General features: G+C 45.6%; 1 protein-coding gene across 2 annotated transcripts in view; it reads right to left on the bottom strand.

Annotated features, from left to right (window-relative positions):
- Positions 1-15342, bottom strand: part of SKAP1 (src kinase associated phosphoprotein 1) — a 255305-nt gene that overhangs the window by 54035 nt on the left and 185928 nt on the right. For both annotated transcript variants that reach the window (XM_019548372.1, XM_019548371.1), the window contains exons 7-9: positions 12946-13070; positions 11939-12002; positions 9111-9293 (exon numbers count right to left, since the gene is read on the bottom strand). In XM_019548372.1, the coding sequence (XP_019403917.1) occupies positions 9111-9293; positions 11939-12002; positions 12946-13070 (372 nt within the window). The remainder of the gene's footprint in view (positions 1-9110; positions 9294-11938; positions 12003-12945; positions 13071-15342) is intronic.

Genomic DNA, 15342 nt, shown 5'->3' on the forward strand with positions numbered 1-15342 from the left:
CGGCAGAGCAGTTAAAGCAAGGACCAGAGCCAGGATTGCTGGCTCTTGCTGACTGCCACTGAGTCATGTAAGTCATGTCCCGAGCACTTGTCCCAATTCCTCCTTTGGTAAAAACAAATGGGATAATGGATCCTGCTTTGAATCCTCTGAGAAAAGTCTGCACAGAGGGGTACTGTGTTTTCAGTGGATACTGCCAGCCTGCATTACTCTTTATGAAGACCCTGGGCAGGTTTCAGCAAAGAGAAAGCAGTCAGTCCTACTTCTCTGCCTTCTCCTGGACTTCACTGGGGGCTGGTACCAACCCTAGCTCCTCACCTAAATAGACATTAGCATGGAGGAGAGATGGGGTGTTTCCAAGAACTATCCCTTTTCTGCATGGCAGATGAACAGATCAGCAGGCTGTGCTAGCATTGCATTCAGGAGGTATAACTATAGCACGTGTAGGAATAATAATGGATGCACCCTTAATTTACCTAGCCTGGACACCTCCAGGAGTCCAGCCATGTCAACATGAATTGCACACACCTGTCTTGAGTAGGCTTATCCAATCATCTATATAAACTATGGATATAGACTGTGTATAGATATAGTCTATATCATAGGTTGCATGACACAGAGTGGAAAGCTGACAGCCACTTTCTAGTGGGATGTTTCTATGTTCAAGCAAGACTAAATTTTATGGAGAAAAGGTTATAAACAGATGTCACCAAGCAAAGCAGATCATCTGTGGTGGGATGTGTCCTGCCACAGCTGATCAGCCTCAATGGATGAAACACACAGCCCGGTGTCCTGCATCAGGCAGGGACCTAATCTTGCAGGACAATGGGTGACATGTTTCCCACTTAGAGATGTGCCTTAGAGATTCCCTAGGGCATATCTCCGTAGAGAAAGCTGGTGTTTGCCACTTGCAACTACATGCTCAGACAATTTCTGGGGCAAGTCTAAGTGGGGAATCCCAGCTTTTCCCATGTACAGAGATGCATCTCAGAGATTGCCTGGGAAATCTCTAAGTGGGAAAAGCTAAACAGGCACTCCTGGGGCTCAAGGGTCCCAATTCTGCACAGGAATTCCTGGGGTGCTCAGAAACACATGTCCAGGGTAGCTGAAGAGCTGCCCATGCTCTTGCACCAAAAAACAAACAAGTCTGCTACAAAAAAGCAGCAGAAACTACTACCACTGTTGTTGTGGTACAATATTTGGGCATTTATGGGGTGACAAAGGGTATGGATGTCTGTTTGCTTGGCTTTTGTGCTGCCAAAAAGTCTTTTATGGCAGCATAAAGGTGATATCTGTTTCCACCCCAAGCCAACTTTGCTGGCAGCATAATGTTCAATGTCACTCACCCTGCCTAAAAGCAGGACCCCCAGCAGCTTGCACATGTCTCCCCATCTCACCTGCACAGCAAACTAGAATCTGCATTCTGCTCAGCACCCTACCAGACACTGGCAATCCAGGTATGGGAGTCAGGGCTTCCTCTCTCCTTTGAGACACACTGCTCACACAACGCACAAAGCCACTCACATAATGCTAGTATGTTAGTGGCCTTGCAATTCCACGGGCTTCAGGATTGCTCTGGAATATGGGCAACCTCTGCTTCATGTACAGTACCTGTGTCACTGCAGAGGTAGCAAGCTAGCCTGAATGACTCTGAGATCCTGCCTCACACGTTGCTGGCATGTTCCATGCCTTGGTGCTAGTCAACAAGCAGCAGACTGAACAAGTGGAACAGATACTATGCTGAAGCATTAATATCACAATTAAATGGCAACCTCCCCCAGCTGTACAGTGCCCTGTAAGGGGCCATGATAGAAGGATGCTTTTAGGAAGGAAGGAAACTCATGCTTCACCCTAGATTTTCCTCAGGAAGATGATGCTGGGAGGCAGGTTGCTGGCATGGCTTCCCTTAAACTGAGGACAACAGGCTCTAGTCACCCTACTGCTTTGCTTTCACCAACCCTTCAGTTGTTGTTGGAGGGAGGGCTGCCTTCTTCCTGTCTAATACACAGGAACAAGAATCCTGATGGATGGCACTGCTGGCTGGATCCACTGAAGTTGGTGCGTGCTGACAATTCACCCTCTTCACCCTCTATGGTCCCACAGAAGTAACTAAACGGTTTAAAACACAAAAGAGTTTTGTGACCAGTGTTGTGCCATTAGACACAATGGCTGACAGGGCGTGACTGAGATTATGGAAGGAAACATTATGTGCAGTCAGGTGCTCTAAAATGGACCTGGATCCCCAGAAAGACCATCCAAGAGGGGCAGATCTAGATCGGTCAACATGGTCATGCCTGAATCTCCTGTGCATGCAAACTGGAAGATCAAAAACAAACATGATCAAATGGGGCTACTCTAATGAGACAAATATATGAGAGTACAGGGAAGAGCAGATTATGGAGCGCGTGCTCATTTGCCAACGCCTTGGCAAGACCCGTATGAAGGAGGACGTTACTGCAGCAACAGAAGATACTGCTTGTGCACGATTCTGGACAAACATCCAGTTTACGACAAGAAGACAACCCTCTTCAACTCAGAGCAGGGAGCATGGATGATGGTGGGGGCAGCAAGTGAACACCTGACTCAGGTCCCTCCTCCCAAATAAGTCTGGCTATAGCCAAGAGCATGTAGACTCCCTGAGCAGCAATTATAGCAAAATCTTTGGCTGCATCTTCCAAACCTTAAATATAATAGGGCCTCACTGATTCAGAGGTCACTTCTTACTCCAGGCCTCATCAGATTAGCCAAGGACACTGTTGAGGGATGGTCAAACAGAGCCCAGGTTCCAGCTCTTGCACTCAGCTGGGGCATAGCTGTGGATCAAACTTCTGCAAGGGCCTGGACACATAACTCACACATGTAGCCGACATTTACATTGGTTCTGTATACCAGCTGATCTACAACAAACAGACGACTGGCTATTTCTGGGTTGCTACTCGCAGCAGACATTATTATTATAGTAGATTGCCACTAGTTGATGGGAAAACAAGTAATTGCCTGTGCCTATGGCAGAAGTCTCCTCCATGACAATTCTGGGCACATGACACAAAAGTTTAAGTTTAATTACACCAGTATAATTTTACCCTTGATTTTCCCCAGAGTAATTCTACATGGCATTCAAGTAAATTATAGTGATGAAGGGCTGTGTGTCTGGTGTCTACTCCCTGTCCACTCTTCGCCCAAGATAGAGCCAGCCCAAGCAGCTGCATCAGTATCCATCCAGATCAGAAAAAAACAACCCCAGGGTGCTACTGTTATGGACCCCTGTGTATACTATCAGCATATTTTGAGACAGCTCTATTGATACAGACAGGTCCTGTGTACACCGCAGCTCTTAGCCTCATGGAGAACAGGCCCCTTAAATCAGTTATCGCTAGTAAGTAGGTTCAAAGAGATCAACTTGAAAAAAGAAAGCAGAAGCCTTTTGGGGACATCAGTGGTCATTTGATCTCATGCAAGGAGATTGGATGTTACCGTGTCAGAAGAGAAAAATAAAAATACACCTGGCAGGGTCTGAGGCAAAACCCTGAGGGTTTCCTCTGACTGTGCTGCTTCCCTCCATCATTGCACCCCTCCAGCCAGAAATCTAACAGCTACCTCAAAGACTGGACGTGCTGCTCTTCAGGGAAATGCCTTCCCTCACGTGGCTGGAATCCAAACTTGAATCCCTGTGAATCCTTGGAAGGAATGGCTATTCCCCCCTGAGTTCCAAAAGACTAAGGAACTGGCCCCTACCCCTTCCTTTTTCCAGCCAGTGCTACAAAGCCAATGGGTCTGTGCACCCCCTGCTGCTGCGCCGGAGAAGCCTGGGTGAGGGGTAGATTCTCAGAGGAGCTGTGTTTTAATGTAGCAATTTGATTCAATTTTCCACTCTATAAAATTACCCATCACTGCTCGTTGCTTCCTAACAGACACCTTCACTCTTAATTTAACAATCCTATCGAATTCTGCCAGGGAAATTGGAAAAATTTATCACCTGTGAAATTTTATTTTTCCTTGGTTGTATCTGTTTTTGTAAAACTTCATTAACAACGATGACTTGCTGAGGAAATTATCTCTCTTCCCCCCCTAGTTTTTTTTTCCCTCTTCACTATTTTTTTTTTAAACTTGGGGCATGAGAAAACTAGCTCAACCTTGGCAGAGACTGTCACTTGCAGAGTAAAGAAATCCCCCATCACACAGAGGTTGTGGGGGGAAGCAAGGCTGGACACAGCAGGTGCTTCTTTACTGAGCTACGTGAAATGCTGGCATGGTCTGTGTTATGGCAGTGTCAGAGCACCTTGCCATTATTAATGGATTCACCCTCCCAAGAGCCAAGTGAGACAGTGCAGGGCTATTACCTCAGTTTTACAGGTGCGGAAGCAAGGCTAAATGACTTGCCCAAGGTCACATAGGAAACTTGTGACAGACCAAATACTTGAACCTGGTTCTTCCAAGGTGTAGGCTACTGCTCTATCTACTGCATGCCTCCCTTCCCCTGTACAACTTCTTCTCTTTATGATCTACCAAATACCTTACCTTCTATAATGCAAGCCACATACTGCTGGACAGCAGCAACACTGTGGCTGGGTTGTGTAAATCTCTTCCTTTCTTGAAGAAGGGTGAGCAGGAGCAGATCCACTTAAGGGAGGAGAAGACCAGACAGTGGCTGGTGGACTTAAGTGCTGAGCTCTTCATTGGAATGGTAATGATGTTTCTTACACCTTCCATGGTTGCATGGTATGGTGGAGTGCAGACAGCACTTGCACCATGGTGGTATGGCCACATCATACAGGTTCTCTTACAAACAGAGTTTCTCCATGACAAGACATGACTAGTCTGGCAACAGCTCCATCTACTCTTCAGACCAGGAATGCTGACAAAGCGCACCTTCACTCCTCCTGACAGCTGCTAAAGATGACAGACCTGTGACAGGCAACATCTATGCTGGGTGCAGTTATAGAAAGTCTGGGATCCAGAAAACTCCTTTCACTTTCCACGACCCTTACAGGATGCCTAATAGCTACAAGCTCTGTCTCTTCCATGCAGCCTCTAAGTGATACTTGTTCTCAGCAGAACTCAGCAGGAGCAGGTTCTGCTGCAAGTTGCAGAAGAGATGCACAACACACAAGCCTGGAGAGCAGAAGTGAGGCTATCCTGGATCTCAAACTCCCTGCCACTTTGGCTAGCAAAGCTGGGATGTGGGAGTTGGAACTGTGTCCTAGCTCAAATAAGGGGCCCACTGTCTGAAATGCTTAGCTATCTCACTTATCCTGCCAGGGTTAAATGTATTCCAGACAGCCCCATTGTTTTCTTATGAGGGAGCCCATTTTGTCACAACCCTAGCAGCTGTATTTGCACCAGTGCATTCTGGGACTATAAGACACCTTCTCCATGATGTCTAGTCCAGACCACTTAAAGAAAGGAACACCAATGAATAGCCACACATGAAGCAGGGAATTGTGGGATACAGGTGATTCAATCAGTGCAGCTGCAATGTTTTATGCTTCCCATCTACACACAGGGGAGTAGGAGGAGAAAAATATGGACTGCACCATTTGAGCTGGAACAGACCTCATTACTTGCAAAATGCCGGAACGCAAGAGTATGGCAATGCAGAAGCTTGAAAAGGTATTGTGAGGACAGGGTGCTTGAGGTGCTACACGTTGCAGTGTTTTCTGTGATCCCAGGATTCAAGAGATGGGAGATTGTTTGCAGTATGAAGGACATTGATTCAGGTTAACCCAGGCCCTAAATACTGTACTATGTTACATACCACATATCCCCAGATAAGACATGCACCTTGTTTTTTTGGAAGGCTGAATGTACAAAAACCACATTTTTCAGACTCAGGGCCTAGAGATGGCTTTTTCATGGAGAAGTAGTATTGTGAGATGGCTGCCAGCTTCTCTCTTGGCCAGTAAGCTGACAGCAGCTGGGAAAGGGTTAACACTGCACTCCACCCTTCCTGCTTGCTTGCTGAGAGAAGCTGGGAGCCATTTTGCAACACAGCATCTTCATGCTTCTATTCCAGCGAAGAAAGCAATGCACCTCCATTTTGGAGGGCAGATTTTTGAGAAAAAAGTATGTGTGGTATGTGAGTAAATACAGCTACTCTCTTGTACAAGCAAAGCTAAAGAGTTGATAGAAATGACACATACAGAGCATGTCAACCAACATACAATGGAAGAAAGGGTTGGATTTGGATTTCTATCGTCGCCCTACAGTGCTCTGCAGCCTGCCCCCCTGTGGCACTGTGCTACTACAGCACAAGAGCTGGACAGTGGGACTGATGGAAACCCAGATGTGAAATAAGTTCCCTGGGATGAGCTGGAAAGACACAAATGGCAAAGCAGCAGGAATGGCAGAGAAAGATTTAATCATCTCAGGCATCATTAGCAGTACACGTAAGGAACCTTGGGGCCTGATTCTTCCCCACTTTGCAGCCTGTGGACTTGGCTCTCTACTTCCCTGTGCCTTGTCAGCTGTCTGAACCAGTACAGCATTTTCCAGCCACTTTGCAGTAGTATATATTAGCACTAAGGACACCAGCAAGGGAGAATGTGGTTCACGGTCTTCCCTGACACCTGTGTGCTACCAAGGTCAGGGCGGCAGCATTTTAAATCCACCTTACATCTTTATCAACCTTGTCAGAGACATTACAAGACAATGGAGGATCTTTAAAGTGATCAGACCTGCTGTTTCTTGGGAATACTGCTGCCAAAGCAGGCAAAGCTTTAAAAAATGACCTATTTACAGATGGAAAATCCTAGACACCAACCCAGTCACCAGATCCTCACTGTTCAAAGGTTCTTCTACTCTTGCTGTTTCTCTATCTGCAGTCATAATCCTCAGTTTGTGGCACAACAATTCACAGCTACCGAAATGGTTATGGTGGCTGTAAATCGATAATGATTTCAAAAGAGGGGCCAAGAAGCTGGGTGCTGGAGGGGAGAGAGCCCTGGGAACAGACACAGTGGGGCATATAAATGTCACAGCTGAGGATTTAGTCCCATGGTCCTCAGATTTTTCCCTACCTGGAATGCCCTCCTCTGGTCTATGCAGGATTTCCCATCCCATTCTGAAATATGGGAAGGGCAAGCAGTTCGCAACCTCCAGGTGGAGAACCAGTGAATTAGCCCAATGCACCTCAATGCCAGACACAAATTGCATAACAAAAATTCTGCTCTCCCAACCCCACACACAACAATGCTGATTTCTGTGGGACTATATGGGTGTCACACAGAACAGAGTTTGGCTCCTGCGTTGTGCCAAAACTCCATACTTGGCTGCACCAGTAACAACCTCCCTTCTACAATCACTAACCCTGTCTGCAGCCGCCAAGGAAATTGCTTATCAATGGGCAAGGGTGGCAGGACACTATCAGTGGATTTTGTGCCTTTATTCTTAAAACAAAGGCCTTGGGCTCTTGGACAAACTGCGACACATTCCTCCTTACACCTGGGCAGGCACAATCATCTATGGGGAGGGGCAGAGAGTTTAGGGCCTGATCCTGACCAGAACCTTAGGTAAAACCTCCCTTAAGTCTTGCATAAGTAGCCACCAGGAGCCTGGGAGTTTATTTATGGTATTGGGGTAAGGATACATCAGGGCTGATTCCAACCTCCTCTTCCCTCCCTTGCCACTACAGAGACTGGGAAACTTGGGTCTGCTTCCTCCAGTGGCTACCAGATCAATGCAAAATAGATACAGGAAGGTCAGTGTAAGTCCTGAATCTAGGTTTCATGAACATGGGTGCAATGGAAGGCATTTTCTCATCATATTTCTGGGCAAAACCCTTCCCCCATGTTGCTGGAATAACATATTCTAAGAATCTGTAAAGAATCTGAGTGGCATGTGCCTGAGAAATAGGGCTTAACCAACATCATCCCTGACCCCCTGGGAGCCTGCTGGGTGCACGGCTGTTTCTCCAGCCTTACTGCCTGAATGGTGTGTCTGGTATTAGGCTCAGGGGCAGGTTACGTGGTGCTGTTTATGGTAACAATTAAGAGCACTGCAGAGCATGTTGCCCTCCCATGGCTTTGCTCCTGGCTCTTATACCTTCTAAAGCAAGCAGTTACAAGTCAAAACATTGGAGTTCTTGGCTTTGCACTTAAGCAATCTTTTCCAGGTGGACTGCATGCTTAGAGCCCACTGCACTTTTGGGCAAAAAGGGCCTATCTTTAACATCACTATTTTATCATCTTTGCCAGACTGGAAGCCACGTCAGCAACATAGATCCCCTGCTCAGAATGGATTAATATGGGCATTGTTATCATCAACTACAGAGGCTATAGAGTCCACCACATGACTCCTGAGCTGAACCCAAGAACATACAGTTTCACTAGCACATATCTTCTAGATCAGTGACTCTCAACCAGGGTGCCATAGCACCTAGACTTTAAAGTCTGGAGTCTGCAAGCAAGAGAGGAACAATGAACAAAACCCCGGTTACAGTTCACTCTCACTTTCAGCATCTGTTCTCTGCTGCTGTGACACAGGAGACTGGGCAAGATGGATCTATGGTCTAACCTAGTAAATGGCAATTCTTATGTTCTTATATATGTTCTTGGGGTGCTGGGAGACCATTTCAAGGATGCTGTGGGCTGCTACATAATATTAGCGCAGTTACGTGTGCAAATACCTACACATGATTCACAAGATAAACCCAGAGATTTCAAACAGGAACCTATACTTTCAAAACCATTCTGATCTGTTCCGCACCTCCTGATTCTTTCCAGCAGAGTAATTATTCTACTGTTTTTCCACAGTTAAAACGAGTAAAAGGTATGAGCTGGCATTTTCTAAGGCGTACCATGAGTCTAAAAATGTTGGGAACCACTCTTCTAAGAAAGAGTGGTTGCTTTGATCTGAGAGACTCAACATTGTTTTTTTTTTTTAAAAAAAAGCACCTTAGGAGTAAAATCCATAACCTGTGGACTGCACTGAACTAAGAATGGGACCAGCTGGATTGTAAACACTCCAAATTTAGTAGTTTTGCCATAACCCTACTTTTAGCACTTTTGTTATTCCAACAAAAGCATTTCCCTCATGGGAGAACAATACCTCTCTGCTCATTCAGCAGTCTGGACTCTATAGAAACCAGCCTGGAAGCAGTTTAATACTTTGCACACCTGGTAGAACCTCATAGATGTCATCCTCCTCTTCACCACCAGCTGCTATCACCTCCTCCTCCTCCATATTCAGGATAGCATTGTGTACTGCTGTGTTTGGAGTGTCAAAGCTGTCAATGTCGTCGTATGTTTCTTCCTCCTCCTCCTCTTCCTCATCATATGGAATGGTGAAGGAGTTCATGTCTGGCAGAAAGGAAAGTGAAAAAGAATGAGCCAGAGAAAACCAAGCTATTAGGTTAAATGGTGTTATTTGGAGAGTGCACCAATGTTTATCCAAGAACCAGGCTAGCCTTGCTCAGTGCTCATCATCATAAATCTGATTCAACAGTAAAAGCCATCAGAATTGGGCTGTCCCCTTTAGATGTCCATGGGTGACTGGCCCAGAACATGAGAAGAGAATACCGGGTAAAGACTGCTAACAGGGGATAGAAAGCCCTGGGGACCTGGAGGAAATCTGCAGGGTATAATTCCAGTCACCGGACACTTTGCAGAGTACATACCTCCCTAGAGCAGTGTTTCTCAACCTTTTAAGTAGCAAGTACCCCCTTACTTCTGAAAAATTTCAGAAGTACCCCAACACTCAATTTTCCAGGGGATTTTATATTTACAGACTAATGAGTGCCATATGTTAGAAGATGGGCTGTGTATATAAGGCCATGACATGACAGATGTCTGATCTGATGTGAGTAGGGTTGCCACCTTTTACACCAGGGGTGCACAACTCAAGTATGTACCTGGTCTAGAGGTGATGCTGGCCAAAACTAGGACGACTGAACACCAAATTATTACTGGGGAATTTAAAGCACCGCACAACGTGCAGTGCACTAAATTTTTTACCATAGTTTTGAGAGGAGGAAGGGACAAAAGAGAGAGAGAGAGAGTTGGGGTACCTGTTTACCCCCTGCCTCTGTCTCGCATACCCCCAGGGGTACATGTACCACAGGTTGAGAAACTATGCCCTAGAGCACCAAGGAAATGCTACACAGTCACTGGGCTCACTATGGAAAGTATAATGCAGTAATTCCCAATCAGGGTGCCATGGGCTACCATATAATATTTGTATTGTTAGGTGTTCAAACAAAATAAACCCAGAGATTTCAAACAGGAATCCATAATGTCAAAAATCCTCTGATCTGTTGTGGGTTTTCTGAGTTCTCTGCAATAGAATAATTGCTCTATTATTTTTCTGTGGTCAAAAAAGCAAGTGAAGGCTTTGAGGTAGCATTTTCCAAGGGGGACCTTGAGTCTAAAGATGGTGAAAACCACTGGTATAACGAAACTCTTTTAACAGCACAACCAAGATTTTAACCAACAGATCAGAACGTATCAAGGGGTACAAAACAACAAAGGTGTCTTCAATTCCCAGGAAGTTTACACACCTACCACTGGGTTCAGATCTCAGTTAGGCTGGGGTAAACCTGAAATAACTTAAGGGTTGTTAGAGCAGTGAGGCTCCAGATTTTCACCAGAATCTGGCCTTTCTTCTTATACCACATGCATGCACCAAGAGAGACTCTCAGCCCCCGCCCCGGCCCTGTTTTCTAGTCCTATTCAATTATAACTTGGGCATTTTGTGGAATCGCCACACCACAGCTTGTTCTCTCAGTAGTAAAAATATTGAGTAAAACTGGCAGCCCTTCTGTTTCAAGTAGCAATGGTCTCTTTTTAACCCCAAATGCACTCTCTCTCCAGCTGGATTATCTGATAGTGGGAAACAGAGACTTTGCAGAAAAAAGCCCCCACTATTCCCCCACCTGCTTACTCAGGGGTAGCTGCTTCTCCCCCACTGTTTATTAGTTTCTTCAGTGCTCTGCCCCAAGACTGACCAGCAGAGGGTGCCATAAGAGCAGACATCTTGCATCCAGCATCCCACTCCTTTGCACAAGGTGACACCAAAGAGGCTCTCTCTCCAGTAGACTGGTAAAGAGCAGTCTTATGTGGCTTTAAGTCCTAGTGCTGCTGCACAGGAGCAAAGTGCTTTTCTATTCATGGGAGCTATCATGTGAATTTCAAAAAAGATATCAGGGATATAAGGGCCAGAGAAATTAGGCAATGGCTGAACACACCCACCTCTGTGACAGAAGTTGTAAAGACAGGCAGCAGCTGCCACCACGAAAAAGCATGCACATCCATGCACTTCTGATGACCTCACTCAGCAGCTGTGTTGCAGAGTGCAAAGTACACCCTAGAAAGGCACTGGCTGCTGACACGACTGCAACAGCCAGCAGAGGATGCTGGTGTGTCTCCATGTGCATTCTGCTGTCTGCCATGGGATGGGAGGGGGTGGCAGAAGTCTTATCCTGCTTGGCAGAGGGGGAATAAGTTCTGCTATCCCCTCGGAAGATTCTTCCACTGAAGAGGGGTGGTGGGTATAAGTGACAAAACTTTGTAATGTGGACTGGCTTGTAGAGAGGGAGGACTTGAGTGGTGAAAAGCAGAGTACCAGGAAAAGGGACTTCTGGCTTCTGTTCCTAACTCTGGGAAGGAACTGCATCTTTTTATACAGAGGTCCAGGAATTAGGATTCCTGGCTTCTTTTCCCAGCTCTGCCACTGAGTTTGTGTGTGACCTTAGGCAGGTCACAGTACCCCTTTGATTTCTCCATCTGTATCAGAGGGATGACAACAGTAAATGACCATCTTGCAGGGGTGGTGAGTTCTAAATTCTCAATATTTGTAAATGGATTTGAGATCCCTGGATGAATGGAACTAGGGAAGTGTAAAGTGTTTATTAAGCTCCCTGGAGCTAAGGCCTCAGACTGTCTGAAGGAATAAGGTTCCAAACTTGTTGGCCTGTCCTGAGCTACAGTGTTTCCCCACTACTACTCACCCTTCAGTAGGAATTGGATCTGATCCACCCAGTCTCTAGCTTCTGCTGAACTTGAAGCTGTAAACTGGAGAGAGAATGAATACATCCATGTGTTAGTTCTTAGGAATTAAGCAGAGAGATCAGAGACTAGCTGTCAGAGCAAAAGACTAGGATCCAGGACTCCTAGGTTCTATTCTGGGAACTGCCACTCACCCACTGTGCAACCCTGAACAAGTCACTGCACTTCTCTAATCTTACATTACAGAAAATCACAAGGGTGTAACAACGCTGATCCACCTTAGAGGAAGGTTGCCAGGCTTAATTTATTAAAGTGATCTTGACTCACCAAATAAAAACTTGATTGTTGTGTAAAGTATTTTATTATTATTATTATTACTGAGTCTGAGCCAAAGTTTCTGAAATCCAGGAAAGTCCAGACCCAAAGTTTATGACTTTGGACTGTTTCTGTTATTTTCAGCCTCACCCAGACAGAAAACAGCATGAAGTCAGTCTGCAAAACCCTTGTTTTAAAATGAGACCTTTTGGGTCTAGTTTTCACTCCAGGGCTCCCAACTTATGCCAAGTGAGTGCCAAATGATTTAGTTCTGGTCATACTTTATACCCCTGTTGTACTGATGTAAGTGCAAGGTGGAAAGCAGTGCAGAATCAGACTTTCCAGCCATGATTGAAGATCAGTACCATTTGGTTGTCATCATAGTCTTAACAAGGCAGATCACCCTAGGATACTTAGATTACTTACCAGGAACAAGGGGCATCAGCACCTTCTGTACAGCACATCACTTGGTCTGTCTTGCCACAGATTCAGGTTTAGTGATTTAGGACACGGCAAAGAGGCCTAATAACACCTACAGAGATGCTGAAGTATGTACCCAACCCTGCCTACTTGAGAGCATGTACCACATGTTTGTATGCAGAATGCACACAGATAATACACACTAAGCTCTCATGTTCAAAGCAGCTAGGTAGTCAGATAGCAATGAAAGGTCAGTGTGTTCAGCTGATCCTACCTCGTAGCTGCGTTTGCCGGAGCAGGTTAGCTCAAAACAGGATTCCTTTCGAGAGTCCTTGCGCAGGTGAGGAGCCATTCGTGCACTGTAGTGCTCAACAGAAAAGGTGCCTTTTGGTTGCTTGCCTATAATAATCAATCATACAATCATTGGCTTTGCTTAGGCATAGCATCTTGTACTGAGGGAGACAGCAACACAGAGGTGACAGGTGGTGATAGTGTCAGCTCACAGATAGAGAAACAGTTGAAGCACGCAGAAAAGTAACTCAGGTCACTTGATGAGTCAATGGGACAAAAGTCCTTATTTCCCTACTCTGTACATCGCTAACCCTGGAGGAATCCATCTGCAAAGGGATAACTACAACATCTCTCAGTCTATGAAAAGGAACAGCAAAGAAGAGGCCCTTATCCTTGCGGGAGGATAAGCAGCAAAGGAAAGATAGCTAGGGTCACAGGAACACACAAAATGAGTTGACTGTAATGAAGCAGAGACCACTGTGTACTTGGGGAAATATGATACAAACGATTATTCAGCTGATAAAGAACTAATACGTTGATGTGGATGAAAGAAATATTTAGTGGGGCCTTTGACAATTCAGCTCTGGAAGCATTCAGACATGTGCCCTCCCAAATCCTCAGCTGGGAAAGTTGACGTAACCTCACAGAAGCCATTAAGGCTGAGGTGATTTACACCAGCTGGGATCTGGCCTGTTCTTTTCCTCTTATACCTGGCAACTAGACATTTTCTTGTTGTGTAAGGAAGGCAGCATGCTTTAAGGTTGTAATAAGACTCGACACCAGAACACTGGAGTTCTGTGGCTGGCTCTGTCACTCTTTTGCTGGGTGGTCTCAGATTAACCTTGCTATCTACTACCCATGCCTCAGTTTCTCCAGTTGCACATGCCATAAAAATGCTGACCCTAACCTTCCTGGATGAGCTGGGTGGAGAAGTTTAATTGAATATTTGTAACATGCTTTGAAATCCTCAGACAAAGGGTACTAGAAAATGGCAAAACCATGCTCATCGGTGTTAGATTTTAATTTTATCCTAAGAGCAAAATGGTCATCATATACTGAGGGTACATGTGTATATTTTTAAAGCTGTTGGTGTGCAGTGTTTCTGGATGGGTTGAACAGTGTACAGAAGGCCATATATCTTGCTGTGCCAAACTCTGCTGGAGATATTAGCTGTCTGTTTATATGTACCTGATGGAGCATAACAGCAAAATATTTATATACACTGACACATGGATTATATACAGTCACTTGGGGGTTAAAGCCCAGCTGACGCCTAATGGAAAACTTGGTATAGTGTTTTATTTACACACAGTTCCACTCTTGCATTTCCTCTCTCTCGTTCTTTTACCCATGTTGGAATTAAAACAAGGTCAGAATCTTTTTCTTTACAGAAGTGCAAGTACCTTATGTCCCAGCTAGCCTTAAAGCCCTCTGAAATGTCATGATAATTATTTCTTAGAAGTCCAAACAAGAAGTCAGGATTTTAGATGGAAAACCACAAACAGCAGGAAGCAACAAACTCCTAGATAAACAAGGTCTCAGATACTAACTTGACAGGAATCAAGCATCCAAATCCCTTAGGCACCTTCGCAAATGTCAGCCAACACCTTGTTTTCATGCAAAACAAATAATCACAGAAGAGAATTTTTGTTTTACACAACATAATAATTAACCTTTGGAACTCCCTATCACAAAGTTTCATTGAGGCTGAGATCTTCCCCCACCAAAAGTTAAAGATGCCTGTAGACAATTATGTCAGTTGCATGAGACAGGATGTAAACTTTCCTCTTTCAGGGCTTAATCTGATCATTAACTAACAGGGGTTAAAGCAGAAGTTTCCTCTAAGGCAGGAGCATCCAATAGGCCTGTGCAAAGCAGCTAGTATTCGCTTTGGATTTGGCCGATTCAGGGGACAGTGATTCAATTCAGTGATTCAAATCACTGTCCTGATTCGATTCAGATGAATCTGATTTAGAGATTCAGCAGTAGCCAAATCTCCAAACCAACCAGGCCAGGCCCATCCCCCGCCCCTCTCCCAGCCCAGCAATGGCCACCCCACCCGCCTGCCTCAGCTCCCAGCACTTGGCGGGGAAAAAAAAAGCTGCAGCTTAGCAGGTGTTGCCAGGCGGGGGGCGATCCCCACTGCCCCATGCTGCATGGGGGGCTCTGCACGAGCCCCTTAGCACCCCCCATGGGCCAGCTCCGGCTCTTTAAGGAAAAAGAAAACCCTGAAGAACCCCAGAACTCACTGCTCCTGCCGGTGGGGGGCGATCCCCACTGCCCTGTGCCACATGGGGGGCTCTGCAAGAGCCCCTGAAGCCCTGAGGCTGCACCAGAACGGGTGAGTCCCGGGGCTTTTCTCCGCTTCTTTTTTTTTTTC

The sequence above is a fragment of the Crocodylus porosus genome, unplaced genomic scaffold (genome assembly GCF_001723895.1).
Source record: "Crocodylus porosus isolate Cpor-Errol unplaced genomic scaffold, CroPor_comp1, whole genome shotgun sequence".
Classification (NCBI taxonomy): Eukaryota; Metazoa; Chordata; order Crocodylia; family Crocodylidae; genus Crocodylus; species Crocodylus porosus.